At 46.5% G+C, this 18,952-nt stretch overlaps 1 protein-coding gene across 2 annotated transcripts; it reads left to right on the top strand.

Moving 5' to 3' along the window:
- Positions 1-7,146: 7,146 nt before the first annotated feature.
- Positions 7,147-16,332, top strand: NR4A2 (nuclear receptor subfamily 4 group A member 2; the record flags this gene model as incomplete). Of its 2 annotated transcripts, XM_081314847.1 has the most annotated exons (8): positions 7,147-7,260; positions 8,995-9,116; positions 9,729-10,732; positions 12,292-12,421; positions 13,130-13,293; positions 14,349-14,551; positions 14,855-15,033; positions 16,076-16,332. In XM_081314847.1, the coding sequence occupies 6 exons, from the start codon at positions 9,731-9,733 to the stop codon at positions 16,330-16,332; spliced, it is 1,935 nt and encodes a 644-aa protein (XP_081170973.1). The 2 variants fall into 2 exon arrangements, with proteins under 2 accessions (XP_081170973.1, XP_081170972.1); XM_081314846.1 differs by lacking the exons at positions 7,147-7,260; positions 8,995-9,116 and having other exon boundaries at positions 9,698-10,732.
- Between the last annotated feature and the right edge of the window lie 2,620 nt (positions 16,333-18,952).

Below are 18,952 nucleotides of genomic sequence, written 5' to 3'. Positions count from 1 at the left end.
GTAAATATTACTCTGGCTTTATTGCAGTTGCTGCCTTCTTGGTATTAATGTTTTGACACTCTTTTGTTATATATTCCTAATCATAGGTGACCATTATGTTTTAAGAGCAAAAAAATGAAGGGCTTTTCCTCAAAACAATTCACTAGATTAACATTATTTTTAATCTTCCAAATTAAACATACTTTGCTGGGATACTGCTAGGTTACAAGAGTCCTCAACGTACAATGGCATTTGAGACCAAAAGTGTACTTGGCAACCAGAATCCCAGACACTGTCAGTTTGAAGATGGAGTAGATGTTTTTTGCATGTAATTTATAAAATGTCAGATTGCTTTTCCTTTATACGGTAATTCCAGTTCTAGAGAGTGAATCTCTTAAACTGAATTCTGTGTACAGCTATTTAGGTATCAAAAGTCATGATTTTGTTACATCTACAAAAACTGTTTGCATTCATTTAACGTACATGTCTTTTTGAAGCATGGAGCCATGGATGTTTGTTCTCTCTTCTTTTTTTCACATCATTACTCTGATACTGCTTGATTAGCTCCCTCCCCAGTCATGATTGGTAATTAAAATAGGCATTAAAATTAGTCACTTAGCAATTTTGCTGTTCAATTGGCAATTAAATTACTTAATTGCAATTAAAGTCCTAATTTTAATTGGCAAAATGATAGATGTAGATTTAAGATAATATGTATAAATACTTTAATAAGTGTCTATATAAGGATTACTTAATTACTCAACTTGAAGTTTATGTTGTTAACTTCAAAACTTTAAAATGAGCAATGAAATTTTATATTACATGGATTCTAAAGCTATGATAATTAGATATGTACCTAACAATATAAGGGCCCAACCATGTTACTTCTACAATGTTGCAAATATAGCATGGGAAACCCTTTATAATAATCAACAAAGCATGTTGCTTATTTTAAAAGCACCATTTAAATCAATAAATCATACTCAAAAGTAAATATGTCTTTGGGGGATTATGCAAATAATAGGGTAAAAGAGAGTTACTAAAGCATGAGGGAAGTATGACTTTTGTCAAGAACTGTAACTGAAATAATATTCATGCATAAAGAGATTGTTGCTTTTTTGTAATTAACATTCATTCCATACTGAAATATTGGCATCAGCAGAAATTGCAACTAATATTTAAACCTAAATCCTATAAATGTATTCTGTCTTTGGATGAATGGATAGAAAAATAAGAACTCTTGTATCTTTGATTAATTGCCCTGAATGGCATTCTGGCAGATTTATCATGATATTTGGGGAGAGGGTAAAAAAGCACATAGTTAAATTCTTTTTTCATCTATTAATATTCCAAGAACATTTTTTCCATTTCCCCCTGTACACCTAACCTCCTTTGAAAGCATACTCTATCAATGTTAGTTTTCAGTTCTCATAAATATGGTTTTCAGAAAAAAGACAGGAAAGTTACTCAACTGTAGGTTAAAATACAGACACATGTTTTCTAAAAACTAAAATTATTTGTTATTGCCAACACAAACATATTATGATGTAATTTTCTTTTTATAGGCCTTTATCACAGCCTTTCCAGTTTGATTTTGTTATCTTTCTTGAAATTTTGTTCATGCAAGTTCCTGGGGGAAAGCTCATAATTGGGAGTGCATCTTAAATTGACAATCAATATTCTCAGCTCTAATATGGGTAAGGTTCCCTGTGCCATTTCTTCTGAAACAACATTTGAAGACTTGTTTTCATTTTCAGAATACTTAGAATCAGTTTGCATTAAACTAAGAGAAATTGCTTGTTTATTTTGAACATTACAAAAAAAATATTATATATGACAACAAGCTGCATCATCCAGACTTTCATTTATTCTTGGTATATAAATTAACTTGGTTGGTGTGAGAAGTAGCATTTTATTCATTTTGATATATTCCTAATCGCAGTATTTCCCATGTACTAGAAATAAAAATCTCTGTGCCTCAAGCCTGTACTCATTGTCTTTTTAGTTAAATTCTTGGAATAACACCGACAAATCTGCTTAGATCTCCAATATAAGAAACTAATTTGTTACCCATGTTGTAAGTAAATGTGCTCACATGCAGGATTCAATCCTAATTCCAGAAGTATTGTTAAATTATTATGAGCACTGTGTTTTTATATAATACTTTTCATTTAGACTTCCCTATAGCCACTTACATGAAAGTTTTTGAACTTAATATGATTTAGCACTGCATAAACATAGAGTAGTGCTTTTATATATTTTATCACATTCCCTTTTATAAGCTACAGATTTTATAATATAAAGTTTTGTAATGTTACAGAAGAACCAGTTTGATGTAGTGGTTAAGGCATCAGACTACAAGCTGGAGGTGGTGAGTTCTAGTCCCACCTTAGGCAAAAGCCAACTGGTGGACCTTGGAATCAGTCACTCTTTCTCAGCCCTAGGACAGAGACAATAGCAAACCACTTTTGAGGCAGTCTCTGAGAGTTAGACATGATTGAACAGAAGAAGAAAAATGCTATGCAGTGTTTTAAATTATGCAGGGCACCATCTAGTATTTGACAGCAAATCTGACCACAGCATCCCCCTCTGGTTTTTTTAAAGGGAGACTGTAATTTAAAAACAACTCTTTATGACATAAGGGACATATTTCCCACTTTGTGATCTTCTGCTGCAAGTAAATGTGCAAGTAATTTATATATCAATTGAGGTAAAAACTTAGCAACGAGAATGGAATAATTTTCTTATCCTCCTAAACTTGTTTAAATATAACATAAACACAGAGGGATAACTTATTCGTTTGTGAATCAACCCTGAATATTATTTTTAACTCTAATTAATTTCCTACTTTTAAATATGTGTGTATATGTGTGTGTGTGTATGTATGTGTATATGTGTGTGTGTGTGTGTATGTATGTGTATATACACATATACACACACTGAGTCCTTCGGGAATAGGGCGGTATATAAATTGAACTTATATATATATATATATATATATATATATATACACACATACACACACACACACACACACACACACATATATATATATATATATATATATATATATCAGTGAAGTTAAGATGCTTACATAAATGTATAGATTCTAAATTCCACAGCCACACTAATTCTTATGTGTGTAGCATCCCTAAGGATTTAGACAAAATATATAAAGGAATTACAAAGCCATAATGTCTTATCACTAGCATTCATGATGTAATATAGAAAAATAACATCATTTCAAGAACTTATATACTGTAGAAATTTTTTTTAATAGAATGCCACTTCCTTGAAATAAATAGAAACAGCTGGCCCTCAAAGCACACTATTTTGGGGCAAGCTATACAATACATTATTTTGCACATTGAAATGGAATTGTGGTTAATGGCAAACGAAATGTCTACTGCAGGGGTGTCAGACTGCCGGCCCATGGGCTGGATGCATCATGGTGAAACTGCGCCCACCCCGTTGCAGGCAATGGAAAAAAAGTTGCGATACGTCACGACACGTCACATGAGTTTGACACCCCTGGTCTACTGACTCGAGGAATCAACCTTGAATATTGAAGATAGGGGATTTTACATATCTAAACTGAATTCAACAAATTATTGGAAATGATTACACATTTATTTTAGAAAATACATGTTTTACCAATATTACTTCAAATGTTTTTGGTTATGTTGACTACACAGTCCAGCCCCTTATTGACATGTTCGGGAAAATGCAATACTAAATGATTCTAATTGGGCAATTTGAGAAGAGCTTTAGACTAATATAAAAGGATTGGGCTGTTTAGTTTTCATTCTTTTATAGTCCATGCTGTCGAAACTAACACTGCATTTTTGAGCAAAAAATATTTAAAGTCTCAAAAATACACTCCATTATTTGGGCAATTATCAGAACAGGAGACACATTAAGGGAGACATTAGGGGGATGGCCTTGATCCACAGGTGGAAGTTATTTGAGCTTCAAGGCAACCTCTCAGCTGGGCAACAGAAAACCAGATGACCACAAGATGGCATCAAAGAAACACTGAAAAACTATTTGCTGCCGCCTAGTGATCCTCCCAATACTGTACTTGCAGGTAGGCAGAGAGGAATGGCCACCCAGCAAATCTCCTGAGGCTTGCAGGGCTCCCTTGCCAGGAGTGAGGCAGGTTGGAGGTAAAAGCAGAATCCCTGGCTTTTTCTTCACCCCTTCCTGTTTGTAGCCCTGCTCTTATGTCCCATTTAAAAGCCTAACAGCCCACGGATAAAAGCTATTTTTCAGCCTGTTGGTACGGCTGGCTATATTCCTATATCTCCTATATTATCCCAGGACGATCCGGACTTTTCAAGGCGCGGGCGGCAAAGGAGAACTGGGGGGGTCACCTTGCTTGCGGACCCCAGGGCAGCTTCCTTCCCCCGCCATCGCTGCAGAGAATATTTTATGTCAGCCTGACTTTCCATTGCCAAAAAGTGATGGCTCAAGCGAGAGAAAAAGTTACTTGCGAACCGTCTCACACCCACGCATTAAATACGATTCCTAGTACGCGCTACCCTAAACAGGACTACATACTTTTCTTACACGGGCTTGGCAGCGTTAACAAAGGGGAAGCGAGTTAGCGCTGCCCGTTGGTGCCCAAACCCTTCTCTTTGGAGCAACTTCAGAGAGCTCGAGAGAAGAAAGTTTTCAATCTCGAAACACAGCGCCCAGGAAAAGGTTTAAAAATAACCCACCCCTCCTTTGGCTGCTTTCGAGTTTCCGATTCGCAGAGCCTTAAAATAGCCCGGCCCACTCTCAGGCTGTTGCTTCCCGCTCTCTCAGCGCAATGGAGCAGGCACCACCGGGGCAAGCTGGGCGCCGCGGCTGCTATTTTCGGAGCATCCCGAGCCTGTTGCGTCAATGGCACCGTCCCCTTGCGTCACGCGCCACCCCGCCCCTCTCCCCCCCCTTCCCTCCTCCCAACTCTCACTTTTTCCCTTTCGTGAGCTTCAGCCCACGGGCGGCGGCGGCGGCGGCTGACGCGGCTGCGCTCATGCAAATGAGCTCGAGCTTTCCTCCTCCCAGCCCTCTGGCTGCCTCGCGCCAGGGCCAGCAGCCGGAGGAGGAGGAGGAGGAGGAGGAGGAGGACTTAAGGTGGCCGCTCAGGGTTCTTCCCGCCTACGTTTCCAACCTTTTGTCCCCAAAAACCCTCAGTCTATTTATAGGATTCCTAAAAATAGCTTGTGTGTGTGTGTGTGTGTGTGTGTAGGGAAGTTTCCTGTCTGGGAGGGAATCCCATTGACTCAAGGGTTCTTCGAAAGTTCAGGAAAGGAAGGAGACATTTTTAGGAAGAGGTGGAACTTGCAAAGAGAAGCACAACTCTTCTGAATTCCCGGAAGGGGGGGGGGAAAGCTAAGGGAAGCCAGAGAGCGCTAACTGCCCCCCAAATAAACTCGGGAGATAAACGCCTCTCTTTAAATCTGTGCTCACTTGGAAAAAAAAGCCCTGTGGAGATGAGCGGGGTTTACTTTCAAATCAACCTGCACAGGATCTACCTTCACGGGATCACTATGGGATCCTCAGTTAATCTTTTTGTCCCTTCACCTGCAAGATCTCAAATCGGCAGCCAAAGCAAGTTCAGTTAAAGTGTGTGTGGGGGGGGAGGACGCAAATTTTCTCCTCTAAAAAGGCTGAGGGTGGGCACGCGGGGGGGGGCGGGCAAGGGAACAGCAAACGCCCGCCTGCCTACAGCCCCCTAACCCTCAGGCTGTTGGGAAGGTCGCGGGAACACGCACCCCCATTTCTTATCTTCAGCGCCCGCTGGTTCTTCGATTACCTGAGTGGGTTGCAACGTCCACGCTATTTTCTGGCAAACACGCGGGAAACAGAAGATAAGCAGGCATTCCGGCGACGTTTCCCACTGATCCTTGGAGCTTCGCTGCTTTTCCTGCCCATCTACACGGAAGTAACTCCCACTGGTTCCGCTGAGGGTTCACTCCAGACCAGAGCACTCGGAGTAGTAGGACTAAGCGATTCCTTCAGGGCTGCAATGATTCTGACCCTCGTGCAGGCCTTGGACTTTGACCATTAACCTGTTTCCTACTCAACTGCAGAAACGGGATTGTATACAGTTTGGTTGTATGCCTATAAGGTGACAAAATACTAACGTTTTGAATCTAATTTACATATTGTATTTGTCCTGCGCGCGCGCACACATACACACACTTCCCCCCCCTCTCCAATAGCTTCCGTGGGCGGTTTTTTTTAAGCAGTTGCAGAGCAACGGAGGGAGAGGGAGGAGGCGAGAGAAGTATGCTTCGGGACGTAAATCGGGCTGGGAACGATTGCGCAACTTGTTGAATGCGTTGTCTCTGCTTTAAAAGGATGGACTGGGTGCGTCAATACATTCCTGCCTTTTTACCTGTAAAATGCCTTCTGCAGAGAACGCCGAGATAAGGTGGTACTCGGGAGGGACGGGTAAAAAGTCGCAGTTCTAGACAGATTAAAGATAGGTGGACATCCCGCGTAAGTTGCCAGGGACTATTGTAACGTTCGCTCTGAAAGCGAACGTACCTGGAAAACGCACGCCTGTTCCGCGTGAGGAGAAAGTATAACGTGGAAAAAAGATACTCGGGGCCGTGAGAGGGAGGCAGAGCGCGCGGTGGATTGACAGCGCCTAGAGATTCTTGGACCAATTTATGACAACAGGGGGGCGGGGTGAGAAAGGGAGTATTCAGTCTTTGTTTACAGTTTCGGATCTCCGGGTGCATCAGCCCAGATTAGGGAGAGGAGGGGAAAAAAAAGGATCGAGGGTCTGTCCCTAATTTGGCAAAAGCTGCGCCAAGGTGAAGGCAGGCAGTGAGAGCCGTTTCCCACCTTAAAAGCGCCACTCTTGGTGATGTCACGTCGGAAATTTACCAAAGCAAGATCTAGCCAACTGTACCGAGAGATCCAGCCCCTTGACTGGCTGATTGGGCAGGCGGCACTGACGTGCACTGACGCTTTGAGTCTTGAGGGGCATTTGGCTGTGCAATACGGAGCCCACATAAACAAAGGCACATTGGAGGGAAGGGCCAGTCGGTCCTGCTTGCTCGCCCCGCGCTTCGCTCGTACTGTACTTCCCTAAGGAGCGAAAGGAAGAGAGCCTGTCCGCGCGCTGGCAGTGAAGGCGAAAGGAAAGCGAGAGCGAAGCGATTGGCGGCGAGAAGCGCCTCTCCGCTTCCTTCCTTCGCCCGCCCGCCCGGCCGCCCTGGGAATCCGAACTGCCAACAGTTGAATGAATGAATGAATAAATGAATGAACGCCACCTAACAAGTAAGTGGATCGCGCCGCTGACTGGGACAGAGAATATTTTCTGTCTTTTGGTTGGATGATGCAACATATTTTCCCCCCTTTAGGCAAAGAAAAGTAGCCCGGAGATGGGGTGACATGGGTGGGATGAGCCGGGGGGGGGATTGGGACCGGGGAAGATCGCGGTTGCCTGATACAAAATATTAACCCCACCCACCCCCGCCCCGCGCAAGCTTATCCAAAATGTACCTCTTTAAAAGGGCCTCCTCGCCTGTCGGCCTTCAGATCCGGAGACCTTCTCACAGCCCACCTCACAACTTCCATCTCCCAAAGTGTGGATTTACGGAGAGAAAGCCGGAAGAGGAAACTTTGAGAGCAGCCCCAGCGCTTGGCTTTCGGGCTCAGGGCCGCGGCATTCCACCCTGCGGAGGAGGTCCGAGGAGGGACTTCAATCGCAAGGGGAAAAAAAAGTTGTTGGGCGGATCTGGGTTACTTGGGAACACTTTGATCTCCGTCAGCGGCAAGGCTTAGCGCAGGGAGGACCAGCGCTCGGTCCTGGAACTCTACGCTGCCTTTCAGGTTGATTGCCGCCGGAGGTGGGGAATACTGTAATAAATTAGTCTAGAGAACGCCGCCCGATAGCGGGGCCGGCCGGCCTTCTTGCCTGATGTAGGTGGGAGGCAAGAAAGAAGGGAAACGCTCCCAGCCCTAGTTGGAACGGCCAGCAGGTTGTACAGAGCACGAGAGAGGGACTGTTGGCTTTGAACGGGAGTTTGAATTAAGGGCGCAAGACTTCGGAGCAGAAGCAGAGAGGAGTCGCCGAGACTGAGCAGTCCAAGAATGAAACTTCCCAGGTTTTGCTACTTATACGCATGAGAAGCTATTCTTGGGGGGGGGGGGGCGATATCGGAGGGATGCAATCATTGGAAAAGCCCCCGGAAAAAAACGATTTGCGTCAGTTCCGAAGGGGATCCGGAAAAGATGGCAGAGGTATTTCCCTTCTCCCGTTTAATTCCGCTGCCTTACTTTGCCACGCGCATCCTTCGGACCCTCCGGCTCTCCCGCGCGCAGCTCGGCGGCTCTTGGTTGCTGGCTTCTTTGGCCTTTAATTGCCTTCGCCTTTGTGCGCGCGCGTGCGAGCAAGCGAGCGGCTGCGTGCTCTAATTAAATGCCGTTTCTGCCACTCTGTCCCTTTTGAAGACTTGGAAGCCGAAGAGTGGCGGAATGTCGAGGGGAGACGAGAGCGTGGGCCCCTCTTTCTCCTCCTCCTCCCCACGTCGCGCTTCTCATTCTTAACCTCACGCCACTGACACCCAGCTCGCCATGGAGAGAAGTTAGCCCAATGGGATTGCAAACGCGCGTCTTGAAGCTTGCGGGAGCTGTCGAGTATTAAAGAGTTTGCGTGAGCGCGCCGATGCGTGTGGGCAAGCTATTAGGGAGCAGGGTGGTGGTGGAAATAACTTGAATGCCTGAATACTTTTGTTGCACAATGAGGGAATCAAATAGCGCAACGAGAACAAGAAAAGCCCTTCAGGCAAAGGGTTTTCTTTTCCTCTTTGCCTATAGCGGCTTATGGGAGACCGTATACCCAGCTCTCCTAGTCACCTCTGGGCCTGACAGAAGCCCAGCTGGTGACACGAGGAATTTTGTGGCGCCCGCTAGTTCTCGTTGACACACACACACACACACACACCCGGTCCAAGTGAGGCTGAAAGAGTAACGTCGTCTCCCTCTCCGCATCTTGCCCGTCTTTTTCAGGGAGCAACCGGACAAACTGGAGCCATCAACGCCTCGTTCAAGTCTTGGCAACTTGTCTCTCCATTGACTTCCGACGCTGTCTGCCTTCAATTCTCCCGAAAACGCCACTCACGCGGCTGAAGGTGGGTGACGCGGATTGACCCTTTCCTCCCCCCACTCCCCCCACCCCACCCCCCCACCCCGCCAACCAGGAAGTCAAATTCTCACAGACCCGGAGAAAGCGGGCCTCTGCCTTTAGCAGGAGTTGGGCTCGCGGAATTCGGGAGAGAAAGGGGGATCGCGTACCTGTGCGTGCAGGTGGAGAGGAGAGGAGAGGAGGGGGCGTGCTGGGCTCCACTCTCGATAGCTCTAGCGCGGGCAGCTCTGCACCCCACCTAGCCTCCCTTGTACTTAGCAGCGGGGGCATTACTTTCTACTTAGAGGACACCCCCGTCTCCTCCCCCACCGACGCTTAGCGGAGTCCTTACTGCCCCCTCTCTCCACTCTTTCTATAGCCAGCCCTTCTGCGCTACCTGCTTGCCCATTTCCTCACCTCCCTTCGGTTCGCGTTTTGCCTCCCTTTCTGCCCCCACTTGTCCTGCCCTCTCCTCTCTCGCCTGCCCGTCCCATTCCCTGCCACCTTCCTCTCCTCCTGGCTTGGCCTCTTGGTGGGGAGGGCGGGCGGGGGCCGAGGAATGGGATTGTTGCCCAGGAAAGCTGAGCCATGCTCTTGTTGTGCCGTGTTTCGTTTGCAGCCATGCCCTGCGTCCAGGCTCAGTACGGGTCCTCGCCGCAAGGAGCCAGCCCGGCCACGCAGAGCTACTCGTACCACCACTCGGCGGCTGCCGGGGAGTACAGCTCGGACTTCTTAACGCCCGAGTTTGTCAAGTTTAGCATGGACCTGACCAACACTGAAATCACTGCAACCACTTCTCTCCCCAGCTTCAGTACCTTTATGGACAACTACGGCGCCGCCGCCGCCGCCGCTGCGGGTTACGACGTCAAGCCGCCCTGCCTGTACCAAATGCCGTCGCAGCCCCCGCCGCCCCCGCCGCCGGCGCCCTCCATCAAGGTCGAGGAGTTGCCCCTGCACGGCCACGGCTACCCGCCGCCGCCGCAGCCCCCCGCTGCCGGCGGGCCCCAGGCGCCTGATGAGCTGGCCGTCTACTACAAACCCTGCGCCTCGCCGCCCACCCCGGCCGCTGGTTTCGCGCCTGGCCAGAGTGTTTGGGACGAGGCCGGGCCGCTGCACGGCTTCCATCACCACCACCATCACCACCACCAGGCTTATGGTGGGGCGGCAGGAGGAGCGGCTGGCGGTGGCGGCAGCGGCGTGCATAAGGCAGCCCCGACGGCGGTGCCGCGTCTCTCGCTTTTCTCCTTCAAGCAATCGCCGCCCGGCATGCCGGTGGGCAGCTGCCAGATGCGCTTTGATGGGCCCCTGCATGCCCTACCGCTCAATGCTGAGCCCTCGGGCCACGGGCCTGGCGCCCACCACCACCACCACCACCACCATCACCACCACGACGGGCAGCCCTTCGCTCTGCCCAACCCTATCCGCAAGCAGGCCAGTGCCGCCGCCGTCGGGTTCCCCGGACTGCAGATCGGGCATGCCTCCCAGCTCCTGGATGCCCAGGTGCCTTCGCCACCTTCACGGGGCTCACCCTCCAACGAGGGGCTGTGCGCCGTCTGCGGAGACAACGCGGCCTGCCAGCACTACGGCGTGCGCACCTGCGAGGGCTGCAAGGGCTTCTTTAAGGTGAGCTGCTGCTCATGGTGCCTCTTGGGGAGGCGGGGGGGGGAAAGAAGTCGTGTCTACCTGTCTCCCAGATGCCAACTGCTTCGCTGTGCAGCTGATCTCCCATCCCTCCATCCGTCTCCTTAACTGTATCCCTTTACCCCTCGTTTAATGACCACCTTCAATTTCCAGCCTCTGCTGAGTAGAAACTAACTCACTTTAGACTGCAGCTGCCCTCAGTCTTGAAAAGAAGTGGACGCCCAGATTTCAAAGTTATATTTGGGGGTCTAGTCTTAGCCCCCTCCCTGTCTCCAGATGTAGCTGAGTTCAGAAAGATAAAGGCGCCTTATAGCTCAAAATCCACACTTACCGGGTTTTTAGTTCATAGGGAAAGGAAAAAAAAGCTCAAGATGAGAGAAGCCAGTGGGGTTCTCGTATTATTAAATGGCATATATTTCCCCCCTCTATTCCCTACCCGTCTTTTAGGCTGTTGCCATCTAATCCCTAAAATAGTACCGAGGTACTTGAGCCAAATCTACCTACACTAGATGGGAATACGCAGCTCACCAAAGGAAAAACAAAAGTCAGTTTTATTGTCCTGGCACAGATTTGAGGCCTAGCTATTCTTGCTTTATTAAGAATAACATTTCTTGTCCCCCAATGATGCAGCCCTTCGTTTTACCACGTTCTCCCTGCCCGACACATTGATGGAGATAGTGCAGCAGAAGAGGAACTGGCTGCTTTAAGGGATGAATTCCTCTGCATCCTTTTCCGAGCCCGGAGCGGGGTGGGGGATGGGGGGGCGGTTAGAAAGAACGTTTGAAGGAATTAGGAATTGCTTTTATTTAACCTGAGCTTTGAAGCTCGGAAAAGAAAGTGCCACAATGTCCCGATTCTCTTTCTTTTCCTTTCTTCCTCATACCCAACCCACGATCCGGGAGGCTTTTAAAATTTATACTTAGGCCTATTCCCTAAACTATAATCTACAAAAACGGTCTGCAATAGAGAACGAGTTGTTAGAGTGTTCAACGCCTGCTGATCTCCCCACCTTTCTCCCTATCAGTTCCAGTCCCACCTGGGAGGTGGGGGGGGGGCTTGTCCTGTCTGTGTAGGAGCTGAGCTGCGCGAGGGGACCCTTTTGCAATTCATTTGCCTTAGGACTGACTAGAACAGAGAACCCCGCCTCGGCTAACAAAGTACAGTTGACCCGCAATCTCGATGGTTGAATTAAGCCCCGTTTCTCCCTCCCCGCCCTACCCCGTAACTTCCTAATTGAATAACCGCGTCCTTCAAAAGAAAAGGAATAATGAAAAAAAACCACTTATAGAAATGCTTCGGATTCGTGTTGACCGAACGGCTCGTTCAGTCGTTTATGGGCAGGCTCGCCGGACGCTGCTCGGCGCCCCAATTTTTTTTTTTTGCTAGAGGACCTGGAAAAAGGGGAGACCGCTGGAGCGAGAGAGGAAGAAGGAGGGATCTTCTCAGCCCCCGAAGTGCCTTTAAACTCGGACCGCCTTCGGGGGCTCCTCTCCTCTCCGCTCCTCACCTTTCCTTCCCCCCTCCCTCCCCTGTCTCTGCAGCGCACCGTCCAGAAAAACGCCAAATACGTTTGCTTAGCGAATAAGAACTGCCCCGTGGACAAACGCCGTCGGAATCGGTGCCAGTACTGCCGTTTTCAGAAGTGCCTTGCTGTCGGCATGGTCAAAGAAGGTAGAGCCTGCCGTGGGCGGGAGCCAGGGGTGGCCACGAGCACGGGCGGAGCAGCAACGTCCCCAGTCGCCAGGAGAGGAGGCGCGGCGGAGTTCCAGCTGAGCTCCCGCACCCGGCTTTTTTCTTCTGACCCTTGGGCGGCCCTGGGCTCTCCCCCCCCACCCCTCCCCATGCTCCTTCGGGCCCGTCTTCAGGGCGATCTGACACTCACAAACCCCCGGGGTAGTGGCAGGAAGGCCTGAGCACATTCGGACTAGACCTAAGATCATCTTTCCCTGCCTGGGACAAAGCGCTTGCCGGGCGTTCTTAGTTTTAACCTAAAAAGGGATTCCAGAAACAGGGCATAATTGGGCTTATGTGAAGGAATGCCGGGAGGGTTTGCTCTCCTACGTGTTTTTTCTAAAAAAAAAAAAAGTCAGCCTAGCTGTTTTGGAGCCCAAACCTCCTGGAAACTGAGCGTTGGAGCAAGGAAGCCTGGAAAAATACTACAATGCCAGCAGCCCCAATTTCTCCTCGGGAACTTTTTCTCTGGGCAGCCGCGAGGTTTTGGGCCCAGGAGAAAAAAAAAAACCAGGACATTAGATGGGGCTGGGGGCTCGGATTGTATTTTCGTCTTCTTCTTCTCCTCCTCCTCCTCCTCTGCCTGGCCGGGGGGGGGGGGGGGACCTAAGGCGTGTTCTCTGAGTGGAGGCATCTTGTCTTTTTCAGTCGTTCGAACAGACAGTTTAAAAGGCCGAAGGGGTCGTTTGCCCTCGAAACCGAAGAGCCCCCAGGAGCCTTCTCCCCCTTCGCCCCCGGTGAGTCTGATCAGTGCCCTGGTGAGAGCTCATGTCGACTCCAACCCGGCTATGACCAGCCTGGACTATTCCAGGGTAAGCTGGAGACAATATTTGCCTATGGGTCCCCCTCCCAGGCCACCAAATGAAATCTGCCTAGCCCCCAGTAAGGTCACCCTCTTTTCCACCACCCCTACTTGATGCCATTGCGCAGACACCTCCCAGGTGTTGGTGTCCCAGAGGGCTTGGAGGTACCTGGGCAAAGAATTGGTGTCTCTGTGTATGCATGTGTGCCTGCCGAAGGGGGAAGGGGAACTTCGAGCAGATGCAGATTGCATCTCTCTATACACTTCCTTCGGACTGTGGGCTGGCTACTTTTGCAAGTGGTGTTTACTGCTAGTTAAATGTATGTGGAATTGTTTTGTTCCACATTAGAAGTCATCTCCCCCATTTCCCCCTGCCAGTAACGGGAGCAATGCTTTAGTTTGAAAAGGAGGTGTTCCCATCCAGACCTGCTTGGGAAATGAAAGCCATTAAGAAAGATTAAACTCAGGGCAGGACATTCCCAAAGGAGATGACCCCCCTCAGCACCTGCCTTTTGGAAACTAACCTTCAGCTCCTTACTCCAGGAAGTTGGTTTGTTTTTCTCTTCTGCCTTATGGGACCCATGGGATGAATTAATTGAAGAGAGAAAGTCGCCTCTTTTTCAAGGTGTGGTTAGTTGCTCCCTTTTCTCACAGTAGAACCACATGTGAATATACATTTTTGAGTACATAAGAAATGAAGTGTGATAGAGAGCCACAGGCCTTTGTGCTGAATGCATTTTACAAGTGTGTACTGTGGGTATAGACCCTGTAATTTTTGCTTCAGGATGTCTTTCCAGAGTGTTTAAAGTTGACCCTTCCTCCTGGCCACAGCTATTTCCCCTCCTAACACCACCCCTAATTGAATTAATTGCCATGGGACATCTAATTTCTTCACTGGCCAGAGCGAGGTTTAATTGTTATAAAAACTTGGCTCCCCTCCTCGAAATGGGGTTAGCAATTTCACGGGCTATAGATTTCGGAGAGCCTCATTAAATTGCTGGGGTCTTTCTCTTATTTCCCTTCCTCTTTCTTCTCTCTCCCATCTTCCTCGCAATGGAATCCCAGTTCCAGGCAAACCCAGATTATCAGATGAGCGGTGATGACACGCAGCACATCCAGCAGTTTTATGATCTCTTAACTGGTTCCATGGATATTATCCGGGGCTGGGCAGAAAAGATCCCTGGCTTCACTGACCTTCCCAAACAAGACCAAGATCTGCTGTTTGAGTCTGCCTTCCTGGAACTTTTTGTCCTGCGGTTAGCCTATCGGTAAGTAGGAAGTGCTCTCTCCAAGTTGAAGGTCATCTGCAAGCCTATACTGGGATGTGCAGGCGTGTGGAATACATGTGCACATACATGCACACCCAGACACATCTCTTGTGTTCCCTATGATGAGGAAAACTGTGCCCCGTTCAAGGTCCGCTGAGCTGCGTTTTTATTAACTCCTCAGTAATTAGGTCCCTCTTAAGCCTTCCATTTATTGCTTGGCAAATAATTAGTTGTTTGCCTTTCTCTATTCCCCCCCTCCCCTTTTTTGGTCACCCTGTAACCCCCCCCCCCCCCCCCCCGCAGGTCAAACCCTGTGGAAGGGAAGCTCATCTTTTGTAATGGTGTGGTCCTGCACCGGCTGCAATGTGTCCGTGGATTCGGGGAATGGATCGACTCCATTGTGGAGTTTTCTTCCAGCCTGCAGAATATGAACATTGATATCTCTGCCTTCTCCTGCATCGCTGCCCTAGCCATGGTGACAGGTGAGACCCAGTTTCTGGTTCTTCCTCTTCCTCTTTGTTCTCATCACCCATAGGTGTTTTATTTCAGATTAACTCATCTGGAATAAGTAACCAGTTTCTCCATCTTAGTGATGAATATAGATTATTTTTTTAAAGGAACTTTTGTCTTTCTGGCAAGCTGAAAATCTCTGCCTCATGCCCTGTTCCAACTGTCTGGGCAGATGAGAATTCTTAGCTAGAAAATATCCACATTCTTCCAATATAGAGTTAAAATCCACAATAGCCACATTATTTCCCCTTATTTCATTTTACAAGTTCTATATTGCATATTGGGATTTCTCACTTCTTTTCCCATAAACTTCTGGCTTTTATTTTGGATTACGTAAACCTATTCCTTTAACCTTCCTGGGCTCCTATTTAAAGTAAGCTAGAGTTTATCATTATGTCCCAGATGAATATGAAGTAATCCAGAGTAATTGCCCTTTTTATACAATCACCATTAGGCAATGGGGAATAGAATCCACAAATCAGGATATATGCATGAAGACATGTTTATGTTCACATGACACACTGAATCACAAAGTAGCCAATCATATTTTATATTAACATGGTGCACATCCAACCCCTGTGATTAACTTAAGGTTCAGCGTGCCTGCCAATCCAGAGTATTGAGTTAATTGATCAAGCCATGGAGGTGCTGTATGAACAGAGGCTTTAAGAGAGAAACTTTACATTTGAATGACTATAATACAGATATTTCTATGGCACCCTGGAAGTTCAAGAGTACTGACTCAAATGGAGGAGTTGCAATCTGACACAGCTGCAATTTCACAATGCTGTCTGATTTGTAGCTACATCAAAGAAAGTCCCCTGGGTTCAGAAACTTCACTTTATCCCAAACGGTGTTGTTTAGCATTGGAACTTTAAGGAGGAAGGGGTAGTTAAAGCAGCAATGCATAATTGGCAGTCTCCTAACAAGGCCTGTTCAAGTGCCCCTCCCTCACCCACCCCCTTAGATTTGTCCAGAGCTGGGTCTAAATCAGCACCTTCTTGTCCTTTGCAGAGAGGCACGGCCTGAAGGAGCCCAAACGGGTGGAAGAACTGCAGAACAAGATTGTCAATTGCCTCAAGGATCACGTGACTTTCAACAACGGCGGCCTGAACCGGCCAAATTACTTGTCCAAACTCCTGGGCAAGCTCCCGGAACTTCGCACGCTCTGCACGCAAGGCCTGCAGCGTATTTTCTACCTGAAATTGGAAGATTTGGTGCCGCCACCAGCAATAATTGACAAACTTTTCTTGGACACTTTACCTTTTTAAAAACAAAAACAGAGAGAGGGAGAGAGAAAGTGTAAAGTGTGTGTGTGTGGGGGGGGAATCTAGAAAGAAAGACAATGCTGCTGTGCTCTCAGAGTGAAGAACTTTCAAAGCCTCGGAGTGGGGGGGGGGAAATGCAAGCAAGCAACGAGGTCGAAGTCCCAGGAGAAAAGCGAGAGCCCCCCCCTCCCGATAAGGAAGGAGCACCTCCGGCTGTCGCATGCTCCCGTCCTTCCAAACTGTGGCTTAGCCTGTCCTGCAGAACAGTGACTGAAAACTGGGGGCTGTGGCCATGCTGAATTCCGTTCCTTGGACTACACACAGATTCCCATGGTACAAGCTTTTTATTCTTGCCTAAACAAACAAACAAGCAAGCAAAAAACAAAAGTCTCTTTCGCTCCCATCCACTCCCTTTTCCCCAAAGCAAAATGACACACACAGATTAAAAAAAAGTTCATTACTATGATTGTGAGGGTGGCTGTGACCAAGGACTATAATTTAGGAAGCTGAGTGTTGCTCAGGCTTTAGCTGCTGCTGCTGCTGATGTTGATGACAAGATTATTAAGATGACCCACTCAGTCTCCCCCCCCCCTTTTCTTAAGACCTTTAAAGTGTTTTCTGCTGTAAAGGGAAAGCTGTAATATATAGAAGATGAAATGAAGGGTGGGGGAGGGAGAGGGTGCGGCATGAATCGACAGAAGGCAAAGGATTGTACACTTATCAGATGCAATTTGGCTTTTTCTTTCTAAAAACAAAGCAAAACTATTCTGTGCCTATTTATGAATAAGCTATTCAAACCATTATAGAATTAGAAAAAGAGACTAAATCAAAGGAATTTGAACAAAAAGATTTGATTATTATTTAAGACTTAAATCAAAAGAAAGTGATGATTCTAGGAAGACAATGTTATTATAGGCACTTGCTATTTCAGTAATGTCTATATTCTATAAATAGTTATTTCAGACACTATGTAGTCTGCTAGATTTTATAAAGATTGGTAGTTCTCTAAGAAGCTTCAAATGTTTTTTTTTTCTCAGTTGTAAAATAGGTGGGCACAGGTGTTACACAAATCCAACAGACTCCCCACCCACATCCATTTCTGGAAAAATCTTCCGAAAGGGACCCATATTCCCGTGTTTGTAAACACCGTTTGGCATTCCTTGTTTGTAAGTGTCGTATGTATTGTTGATGCTGATTAAAAGAAAAGAGTTTATATCTTGATCATTTTGTTGTCTGAGGAGAAACCAGTCTTGCATGCACAAGCTTTTTTGACTATTTCCAGAGTGTTTATCTCATATATAGATCTCCCTGGAAATTATTGAGCACTTTGTCTTTTTATTTCAAGTTTCTTTTGTTGAGGGAGGGAGTTGTTTTTTTAAATGCCTAAAATTGTTAATATATTATTTTACGTATCAATACAATGTTTTTTAATGCCATATTCTGTAGTATATCTATTTTTCTTTGTATATTTCCGGTATGGCATATTTTACAATCACTGCCTCTTCCCTTTCCTCTCTCCCGCTCTACCCACCCCACAATTTCTCCATGTGGTGTATATGACAGTTAGAAGCTGACACTTTCTCCCTAAACTCTTTCTTGGAGAAAGATAATTTTAATGTTTACAGCAAATAAATCCATGTCAACGAACAGAATCCCGTCTTTTTTCTCTTTAGGAAAAAAAAGTCCCAGAAGCCTCCCATGATAGATAATTACTTGGATGATGATGATGATGATGATTCATAGCACTGAAACAGCAGGTTAAAGAAATGCTATTTGTACGATGGCTTATCTGATCTGAGAAAAGGAATTTGCTGTTTTAAGAGGCAAAGGAGGCAAAGCTAAGATGTATAGTTTAGTTTCTTTTTCTAACTTCAATAACAAGTAGAGTTTGTTGTTTCTACCATTTTAGCCTTCCTTTGAAACCTCTGAGGACCTGTTAAATACAGAATATTTGCCTTATCTGGCTCTAAAAAAATTAAATACACCCTATTTAGAGCAATGTATTCTAGAAGAATTAGCTTTTTGAGTAATCTCTGTATCAGTCTCTGATTCTGAATGAGTTTAGAGTAGGCAAGTTGTAGCAAAAAAAAGAAATGGGGTAGAAACATGGGGTAGAAAATGGGGTATAAGTTAAGATATTTGGAACTGGAACACTCATGTCCATTGCTGAAATTTAAGTAGGCTAAACTGGATGAAATTGATTTTAATGGGCAGTGTTGCATGCGTGTGGATGCCATAAACCTGTGGTACGTTTAGTGGAAAGCAAGTTCCATAAAATTTAAAGAATGTGAGGATCTACTAACTGCAAAAGGCTGCAGCCTTACTTTATTTACAATGAAAGGCTAGTGGTACAACCCAAACATTCCTGTTGAATTCACAGGGTTCTTTCCAGAGAAGCATGTGGTTACATTCCTAAATCGTTTACTTATGTTAATATAATTTGAATTCAGTGTGATTTCTACAGAATAGGAAGAATTAGGATTGGGCTGTTAAGCTTTAGACAGGAAATTAATTTCTGTACTTCATCTGGAAGAAAACTGGTTTATTTCAATGGAATTTTCTGCAGACTAGGTACATTTGTGTATCTATTAGCATAGTATATACATATACATATACATATACA

The sequence above is a fragment of the Vipera berus genome (genome assembly GCF_964194415.1).
Source record: "Vipera berus genome assembly, chromosome: 1".
In the NCBI taxonomy this organism is placed as follows: Eukaryota; Metazoa; Chordata; class Lepidosauria; order Squamata; family Viperidae; genus Vipera; species Vipera berus.
This window is presented reverse-complemented; position numbering and strand designations above follow the sequence as displayed.